Source organism: Cucumis sativus, unplaced genomic scaffold (assembly GCF_000004075.3).
Source record: "Cucumis sativus cultivar 9930 unplaced genomic scaffold, Cucumber_9930_V3 scaffold66, whole genome shotgun sequence".
Lineage (NCBI taxonomy): Eukaryota > Viridiplantae > Streptophyta > Magnoliopsida > Cucurbitales > Cucurbitaceae > Cucumis > Cucumis sativus.
In genome coordinates this window covers 149,187-159,914 of record NW_022279559.1, presented here as the reverse complement: position 1 = coordinate 159,914, position 10,728 = coordinate 149,187, and the positions used below count along the sequence as shown (strand labels likewise).

At 29.3% G+C, this 10,728-nt stretch overlaps 1 protein-coding gene across 1 annotated transcript; it reads left to right on the top strand.

The window, feature by feature from the left end:
* The first annotated feature begins 7,725 nt into the window (after positions 1–7,725).
* Positions 7,726–9,570, top strand: LOC116406095 (putative ETHYLENE INSENSITIVE 3-like 4 protein). The gene has a single exon (XM_031889799.1). It carries the CDS (start codon positions 7,984–7,986, stop codon positions 9,325–9,327), a length of 1,344 nt encoding a protein of 447 aa, XP_031745659.1. The 5' UTR covers positions 7,726–7,983; the 3' UTR covers positions 9,328–9,570.
* Positions 9,571–10,728: the final 1,158 nt, after the last annotated feature.

Genomic DNA, 10,728 nt, shown 5'->3' with positions numbered 1-10,728 from the left:
AAAGAAAGAGAGAGCTTAGTGGGAATCTGCTTACACAATCACCATGGCAAGAAACTCCTCGAAAAATGTGTAGATTTTCACCCAAAAAAATTCAAAAGAAAAAACATAAGTTATTAGAAAACATTCATACTTCACTGTTTCAATTAAAGAATTATAATGGCCATTCCTTTTTATGGGAAGGACAAAAGAAAATGAAAGAAAAACTAAAGCAAAAACCTTTCACACTAAGCAGAACAGAGGAAATTAGTGTCAGAAAAGGGAGAGAGAGAACATTTAATGGAAAAGATGGGTAGATGACGGAATTGCCCTTGATTTTCACAAGAGAAAGTGCAACGGCTCCTTAAAATCCGGTTTTTAGGGAAATTGCGTTTTGTTTTGTAGCAACTTTTGCCAGCTAACTTCGCCATTTTTACACTAATGGAGCTCTCTGTACTGCTCTGTTTCTCTGTTTAGTGGAATGAGAGAGAAAGGGAAAATAAGATAAATTGAATTTTGAATATTCTTCTTCTTTTCTTTTCTTTTCTTTTCTTTTCTTTTTTTTTTCTACTTTTTATTCTATTATTGAATGAAAAAGGTTTTTTCTTTTGAAAGTTTTGAAAGATATTTGATCTAATTTATTTAATAATATGCAAAATTTAGATTATCAAGTCTGGAAATTTAGTATAAATTTGAGTATGGCAGAGAATCTTTGGTACATGATGACAACTTAGTGACATGGAAAGGAATGTTTACTTTTTCCTTTGTTATAAAGATTTGTGTAAATTTTATGATACATTTTTCTTTCTTTGATCTCTTTCTTTTTCTTTTCTCATCAAAAATTAACAAAGTTTTAGTTCAGTCCACCAGCCAACTTCTTCATTGTTTTATTGGTTAAAATCTTTTAGTTAGATCAAAAGTTCCAATATCATCTCCCCATCCATTCAAATATATAGCTTATTAACTTTAATATGTATCAATTTAGTTGATATTGTTAAAACTTATGTCTAAAATAGATAATATCATATAATTGTGAAAACCTTTACCTCATGGAGTGTTATAAGAATCATGTCTTTGACCTAATCGTGTTAATGGATCATCAAATGTCAAACCAATAAATTGTGAGCCACACTGATATATATAGTCTGGTTCAAATTCATGGTTATGCTCTATATATATGTACAATCTCTAACAAAAGTAGAAGAAGAAAAATTATGTCAAGAAATGTTTGAAGAAGTTTCTTTGTTCCATGGAAATCAAACTGCTCTAACACTGTTATAAATTAGTGCAAAGTGAATTTGCAAATAATTTAATTAGCATGTAAAAATTTAGTTTGTGTCATTCTTAAGATGCAGCTAAAATGGATGAGCCAAGGTTGATAGAATTCATAGCTAATCATTGCTTTAAAAGATCGATCCAGGTGAATTTGCAAAAAATTAGGGAAGACCTTTAGTCTCGTTGGAGCGCGCTCAACAAGACCTAGAGACTATCTTTACACTTTGTCAGACCAAGTGACTAGTTGAACTCCGACAATTATTGGTCCAAATTCCTTACAACGATATATATTCATAACAAAAAACCGCATTGAGAATTGAGTTGACACATAATTTGATTGGTTATTAGAGTAAGTAGTGACATAAGACAATCATTCAACCAATAACTCAATACTTCTAAAAATTAAAAAGAGAGCAACGATGAATTTGAGTGTTATCTTACCTAAAGGTAAGCACTATATAAGCAATAATATATATATAGAGCAATCACCATGGGTACACAAAAAATTCCATGCTCTTATTTGCTATAAAATTACTTAGTAATCTACTAGGGTGTGTTTGGGGTGGGAATTTAGGGGTTAGGAAAAGAGTTATGATCCAAACTTTATTTGGGCAAACGGTTTACATTTTTGGGATTAGGGTTTAATAAACCTATATATTTTCCTACTTTTATCTTCTCATAACTACAAATTTTCCTACTTCATCTTATTATTATACTACACTCATAACTTTTTTCCAAACACATCTTATAATAACACTACAATTATAAATTTTTCTCCAAACGCATATTATCATAATACTACCACAATAATTCTTTCCTCAAACAAATATTATCGTAACACTATCCTTCATATTGCTTCTTTCAAACAAATATTACCATAACACTACCAATAATAACTCTAACCTCAAACACGTATTATCATAACACTAGGATTATTATAATCCTAAGATTATCACAATCATTTTTCTTAATAGTTGTGTCCCTCTTCCAAACACATACTTATTGTTTTGAGTTAGGCATCAAAATATTGGTAGCTTGACATCACGTTAATTTTTGTTTTTATTATTTTGCAAGACACTTTTCGTATTATTTAAGAAAAAAATATTTCTAATGCTGATTTTTTTTTATATGAACACAATACTTTAGGTTGACAAAGATTTCTACGTTAAAAAACATTTTCATAGAATCTAAAAGTACACAATAATTAATTAAATATTACAAATTATTTTAAACTATTCAAAAACTATATCGTAAAATCTTTAAAATAATAAATAAAAAACAAAAAAAGAACTATATTGTTACGAAGTTCTATGAAAACTTTTTGTACTACTAATAATAATAATATTAAATTGAAATCAATCTTTTTACAAACAAAACCTTTTATACAACTCTTCTTAAACAGAAAAAAAAAAAAAAAGATCATGCTAAGTTAGAAATTTTCATTTTTTAAACAACTTGGATAAATGTTTTTGAAATCTAATGAATGTTTTTAACCATCTTTTAAGGGTATCTTATGACGCTTCCTAATTTTAGTCGTGTGTTGATTGATGAATTATTGAATTTCAAACTAAGAAACAACAATGAAAATTGCAAAGATCATCACTTTAAACTTTTAAAATAAAATTATTTTAGAATTAGATACCAAACCGCATTGTAGTCGAAATGAGATTCATTAAAAATAAAATTGAAGAAGTATCTATTTGTTTTAGTAGTGGTCGACAGGAAAGTAGTTCTTGTTTCAAAAGTCACGGTTGAAATTCTTGTTGAAAATTATCGTTCTATTAATTGATCATATATGAACTCATATTCACATTAGCAGGAGAAATGTTGGCATTTGAATGAAAGGTAAAAGACTATGTTTTCATAGCGAGACAACAAAGTCTAACTCTTTCTTCTCTTCATCTTTGCGTAAGAAAGTTACCGTTAGACCACACTTGGTGGAATGAATGCATTGCTTTTAATCGTGCTTACCTACCTAGAAATATATACATCTATCACATTTTACTGTTACCTTACCGTTATTGATTGACCACGACAATAACGATAACCGTAACAATAAATTAAGCATGACAATTTCATAGTTTTCATATTGTTATAGTAACAATATTTGTAACTGTAACAATAAAAATAGTGAATCTCATGTAATCTTCCGTTTCAATTCGATATAACTTTTATTCTTCAATCAAATTATAGAATTTGATTACAAATTTCAAAAACCACATTTGATTAAGATTATATATAAAAAAAAAAACAAGTAAACAACAAAAAGTAATCAATTGGTGTCCACTCTTTACATTACTGTTGATGGATTACTTTTGAACCGTGTAAATGTAGTTCTTAGGATGTGTATTATTACATAATACTTAAATAGTAATTATTTATTACATTTTAAATTATTAGGAAAGGGTAAATAAATCAATTTAATCCTCATCCCCTAGTGCTTAAGATTATACTCTAAATCAAAAAAATCAAACATTTTGAATCTATTTCTCTCAAAATGAAAGACTAAAGTACAAATCAAATGTATAGAGAAAAAGTTTACATGTATATATATATATATATATGTAAAGGAAACATAAATAATTTGTTGATGAAAGACATTATTGTTAAAGCTTAAACATATGTTTTGCTATGCACGTGATAAAAAATGACTAAGAGCAATTTGGGAAAGGATTCAACTTTATGTGGATAATAGCAATGATTTCCTCATCTCCAATTCCACTCATGTTTGAGTTGAAAGGGAGGAGACAATATTCTCAAATACTTTTCATCCAAACAAGTATAGTTTAATAGTTTGATTTTGTTTAGTTCAAACAATATATGCTTTACCGATGTTAAGTAGAATGTGGTTTCATTGATCTAATCCATAACCAACCTATATTCTTTTCTCTAATTCAGTTCACATCCATTTTAATAAAATTAATTAATATTTCACAAACTTAATTTGATTAGATACTCAAGCTTGTACCAATCTTTTATTTTAAGAATATATGTTTTTTTAAAAAGGATAGCATAGTTAATTGAATATGATCATTGCAACAAGCTTAATGATTTGATTTCCAATCACAATTGATTAGGTCATCTTTAATAACGACCTAGCTCTTTTTTTTTAAAAAAAAAATTAAAATTAAGTTTATATATATAAATGTTCGCTTAGTTATATTTACTTTTTACCGATGTTTTTAACGATTCATCCATGTTTTGAAAACAAAAAAAAAAAATTAGTTTTCAAATTTGACTAAATAATTTAACTCTTTTACTTTATGAAAATAAAATTCATTGTAATATGTTGAGAGGAAATAGGCTTGATTTTCACAAACGAAAAATAAAAACCAATAAACACGAGAGACATGAAGTTAATTATGATAGTTAGTGATTATTACAGCATATGTGGATCGTACTAATCTATAGATTGTAATATAATAATTAAAAACAAATTAAATAACTCCCAATCATTTTATCAAAATGGGGTCTAATTAAATAGTTTTTGAAAGAATGGAAGAGAAAAGAGGTGACTAATTAAGTGTGGGGCACATTGTGCCATAAGAGAGTGGTAATATTCTTTACTTGGCAAAGTAGATCACGAGACTATATTTAAATGTCAACTTTGAGCAAAGAATATTGAAGTGTTTTTTTGGTCGAGTAACGTAGTTTTAAACACTTATATAACTTATGAAACTGGTTAATATAATATGTGTACGTTTTAATAATCTTTGTCGATGTGAATATTATTTTAGTTTAGATAGAAAGTCATAAATGTTATAATAGAGAAAAAATTTAAATTGTATTCCAATTACTAATTGTATCACCGCTATTATTAATTTTACTTCAGAAATTTTTATATACTTTTCCTTCTAATAAAACTAGTTTACATTTGAATCTTTAGAATCAAATAGTTAAATGGGAAGCTTTTTTAAACAATGATATATTTTCTTTTTTGTTTAATTTCATAGTTTAGTTTGCTTTTATTCATTCTAATTCTTTTCATTATTAGTCTACATATATCACCTACATTCCTATACAAAAATTGAGTCTTATTAACACTAAAACGTTAATAAAATCTAGTTTCTTAAAAGCACCATATCAAAGATAACCTTTTAGAACCAATAATTATATCATGTTTTTAATCATCAAAGTTCACATTGGACGAAGTATACAAATTTGGTTAAATTATATAAAATAATATCCTAAAATCCTTTTTCATTTGCTTTAAAAATGCACATCCTTTTATATTTTCAAAGGTTACAATAGTCGTATATGAAGTCATGGCGTTACTGTTCTGAATTCTAATTTAAGTTTTCAAAACCAGCAACTAAATGCAGTAATCAAATATGCATGCATGACTCACGAAATTCCTTACGTAACTCTTTCTGATTAGTAAGTGGCATCTTACAAATATTTTAATGCATGAGTGGAGGAAAATATAATATAAGAACTTATCTATGAAGAATGAATTAAATAACATTACAAAAGTTTACACCGCTTAAGATCAAAGAAACCAACTTCACTCAGCTGTTGAGTGTCACCAAAAAGCTTCACCAGCCCTCTTAACAGTAACACTAGGGGCCTTTTCTAATTAATAAAAAGCAATAAAATAGCAAACGAAAACAAAAACAATCATAAATATTGAAGCTGCTTAACTCTTAAGGCTACGTAAAATAATTTAATTATTCAGTCGGTTCAAAAGAACTGACTCCATCCATGGATGTTGGAACACTGTCTCAAAGAAATTAAGAAAGGGTAGAAATATATGAGTTTCGACGACGACATAAGTGACATCATGGGTATATATAACAATTAATGTGAGGGTAAACAATATAATTTAATATACAAAGTCTGTGGATTTGACCTAAACTTTAGTTCCTTACAAATAATACTCCTACTACTGTTTTCTCAAATTACCATCTACAAAACTCAAAACTACTTTTCTTTTCTTTTCTTTTTAATATCTAAAATCATGAAAATCATGAAGGAAGTAATCATACCAAAGTTTCATTGATGGACAAACGATAAATGACTTGAATCGTAAACTTAATTAGACCATTTCTATTATAAGTTTTGCAAATTTACTGTTATTGTTACCTTTATCTCTACTTTTGAGGGTTAAGTAAAATTGATATCATTAATAGTAATTGTAAAGATGTCAAAATTGAAAATGTTCAGTTGTAATTAACTATATATATATTGATAATGGTAATGATCGGACATAATTTTTAGATGTAATAATCAAATTGAGCCTTCTTATAACTCACCAATTACATTGTGTTATTTCATTAAAGATTTGGATATAAACAATGCCAGATGTAAATATAATTGTATAATAGTAGTAAACAGGTTCAAAGTAATATACTTTTTTTAATTTTCATTAATCTATTATTTTTCCACTGCCATAAATAAAGAGTGAGATGAGAGTTATTTAAACTACACTAGAGACTCTCATTTTGATAAATGGAGCATGCTTCAACTTATAGATGACTAGCGACTCAACATAATTATGTTATAAAATTTCACTCAATTTTCTCTCAAATTCATCCTTTGTCACTGTTTTCCATTACTTATATACACTTATGCAATGTTTTGATTCCATAATTAAAATTAAAATTTAATATAGAAAACATACCTTTATACAATATATACTTCTATTAAAATGAATATTAAAATGAAAATTGACATGCATGAATTCTAGTTGCACTAAAAACTAGATAATTACTAAATCAAATAAAAGAATAGTTGTAATTATAGTAATTAAATTTAAATCATCCACGTAAATATAGAAAAATTTATATTTGATTATATTTGCAATTTTTTAAAAAATTATTACTATACAATTAATTATTATTTCTACAATTGTGATGGTAATGATGCAAAAGTTAACTTAAACCACTAAATCAATCAACTAAATTATTACTTTTTAAAAGTTTAAAAAAATGAGCAAACGGTTGCCAATGATGGGGTAATATCATTCACAAAATGATTGAATTTAGTAATGCATACATAATAGGATTCACAAAATGATTTATATAAATTAAGGTGGTAATAAAATTGATTTAGTTAATGATTTAAAGATGATTATTTTAGATGAAACAAATGATATATAACATCTTTTCATTTTCCAGTAACTTTTTAAATATTTGTTAAGATACAATTTAATTTTTTTTAAAAATGTTGTGCATAATTTAAAATTCAAAACTATCATTTTTAAAAAGAAATATAAATTAAAAAAATTACTGTAAATGGGTAACGAATATTAAAAAGAATATGTGTAAGTAGATTTAATATATTTTGGAAATGATAAAGTTAAAAATAAAAAAAAGTATTATTTTGTGTGACATAGTAAGAATGGAAAAAACAATAGTTGGTCAAATATAAAAGGAAAAGAAAATATATAGAGAAGGATTAAGTTGGTTTGTGTAAAAAAGAAAGAAATAAAACGATAAGTTAGTGATGTAATGAAATGGCATATGTGTTCAACATGCAAGCTCCCTACACCCATTCTTCAACCATCTCTTTCTCTCTCTTTTTCCTCTCTCTTCTTCCTCTCTTTCAAAAACCTCCAAAGTCAAATTTACTCCTCCTTAATGGCAAACTTTGTCTCCAACCTTCAATCACCGCCATTCTCAATTTCTTCCCATTATATATATACCCCTTCCCAACAATGGACCCAATTCACTGTATCTCAATTTCCCCCCCCAATTTTATAAACTACATATTACCTTCCTCATCTCACTTTAAATGATGGTGGAGTTCCATGGAGAAATCCGATCCCATAACGATGAAGACGACCGAGACCAAGAACCAGAAGAGGAAATTAGCTACGATGATCTCAAGAAACGAATGTGGAGAGATCGACAACGGATGAAGAAGATGAAGGAGAGGCATGATGAAGAAGAGCCTGAATCTGCTGCAAGAGAAGAAGCTTCTCGCCGTAAGAAAATGGCTAGAGCTCAAGATTCCATTCTTAAGTGCATGGATAAAATCATGGAAGCTTGTAAAGCTCAAGGGTTTGTTTATGGAATCGTTCCGGAAAAGGGAAAGCCGGTCACTGGCTCTTCCGAGAGCCTCCGTGAATGGTGGAAAGATGATGTCCGATTCGAACAAGATGCTCCAATGGCTATAGCGAAATTTCTCCCCAAAGTAATTGAAGAATCAGGGATTGATCCCAATTCGTTTTTGCATTTACTCACCGATTTACAGGACACAACATTGGGATCCATTCTCTCCGCTTTGATGCAGCACTGTATTCCTCCACAGAGGAAATTCCCACTGGAAAAGGGTTTAGCGCCGCCATGGTGGCCGACGGGTAACGAGCTTTGGTGGGGTGAACAGGGCGCCGCCGGTGGTCATGGTGTTCCGCCGTATAAAAAGCCCCACGATCTCAAAAAGGCGTGGAAAATCAGTGTCTTGGCGGCGGTGATTAAACACATGTCGCCTGATTTAGACAACATGAAGAAATTAATTAGGCAATCGAAGAATTTACAAGCGAAAATGACAGCGAAAGAGACAATCACCTGGGCTAAAGTTGTGAATCAAGAAGAAGCTCTGATGAACTTAACAAAAAAGAGCTTAAGAATCACCGACGAAGAAGAAGACAAAGAAGAAGAACACAACAAAAACAGAGATAAACAGAGCAGCGATGAGATTATGACGAAACGAAAGTGTGTATTCGAACAAGAACCCATATTGGAATCGTTGTTATACCCTTGCCAGAATCAATGGTGTCCGCAGAGTGAAGCGGTAATGGGATTTATGGACAAGAAAGCAAGAACAGAGCATGAGACACAGTGCATTTGCGGAGGAGAGAGGTCAGAGGAATTTTCGGACGAGCAATCGATGGACACGCATTTGAAGAGCGTGGTGGAGTGGATGAACTGGGAGCTGGGGAGGGCGGAGGCGGGGAGGGAGGAGGCGAGGATAGAAGATGCTGGAGATGGGTCGGGGAGCAGCACGGCGGAGGATTACGGGAGTGGGTACTGGAATATGGATTTGAATGCGAGTCCGGCGGAGGATTTGAGTGGGCAACAACAAGATTCTACTTCCATTTGGGATTTGAGATATGATTGGGGAGCTGAAGAATAATGAAGATCAACAATCACTCCCTTTTTATATCTCAATTTTGATGCTTCAAACGGAAAAATTAGTTTTGAAGAAGTTTTGAATTTTGAAATTTTAAATCTTTTCTTGGGGTAGAAGTTAATTGGACTTTAGGTTTGAATACTGAGGTTGCTTTAATCTTCTTCCATTATCATTAATGATTTCTATGATTAGAATGATTTCTATGATTATGATTCATATTAATACTATTATTAGTAGTGTGTTCCATTAAAGTCGGAAATGGATTATTTTGTTACTAATATAATGTTATCTTTACTTTGAATGTATTGGATATATCTATTTATTACGAGAGTGTTCTTATTACTACACTTTTTGGAAGGACAGAAAATAATTCTTTCACTGGGTGCACTTCGAATTCGAATTCATTTGAAGGTTGAGATTGTCTTGTTCAATCTTCTTCTTTAAATTGACAAACAAACAAACAAAAAAAAAGGACGTGTGATGGCCTTTTACTTCTTCATTCTTCCTCCCTATCTATTGCTTTTTTATTCTCTATCTTCCTTCTCCAGTTTTTACCAACTTTAATTTGGATTATATGAATCATAGAGTCTTTTTGCTTATGCTTCAAGGATTATTTCACACATGTTCTCTTTCAACCATTATTTCACACATGTTCTATACAAATAGAGGTTGTGTCTTCATTTATAAACGGAACCAAGCAAGTAAAACAAGCAAAAAGAGAGTAAGAGAGTTAGTGAGAGACTATGGGTGTTTTGAAAGTAAAATAGTGCTAGCTCTTCCAAAAAAATGGTCAATTCTTTGTAAAATTTCAAATATAACATTCACATTAATCACAAATTCTCATGATATTTACTAAGTTAATAATAAAAATACAAATAATTAAATTTGAGACTAATTAAAAAATTGACATCCGTCCAAATTAAAATGATCAACTCTGATGCTGCCACATAATTTTATTATGACCGTTAGATCAAGTTAATTATTTTGGTCCAATTAAATATTATTTATTTGAGTTAAAGTTCAATTGAGTAAAAAAAATGTAATTGTAATTGACGACTATTTTAAAAATAATAATTAAGAATATAACAATATTTAAAAAATTGCAAATATAGCAAAATTATCGTCGATAGACTTGTATTATTGATGGACTCGTATGATCTATTAGTGATAGATCAATATTTGCAACATGATCTATCACTAATAGATTTTCATCATTTATAGAATTTGACAAATTTTGCTATATTTGTAATTTTTTTAAAATGTTGTTATATACTTAATTATTTTGAATCTAATTGCTAAATTTGCAACTGTCCTAAACAAAATAAATTTAATTTAGTTCAAAAGTTAAATATGATCCAAATCCATGTGGTTGAGTATATGGTCTAGCCCATGGACCAAGCTTAA

What these genes read in the sequence shown, in the direction of transcription:
- LOC116406095 (XM_031889799.1), top strand. Translation starts at nt 7,984, where the DNA reads ATGATGGTGGAGTTCCATGGAGAAATCCGATCCCATAACGATGAAGAC.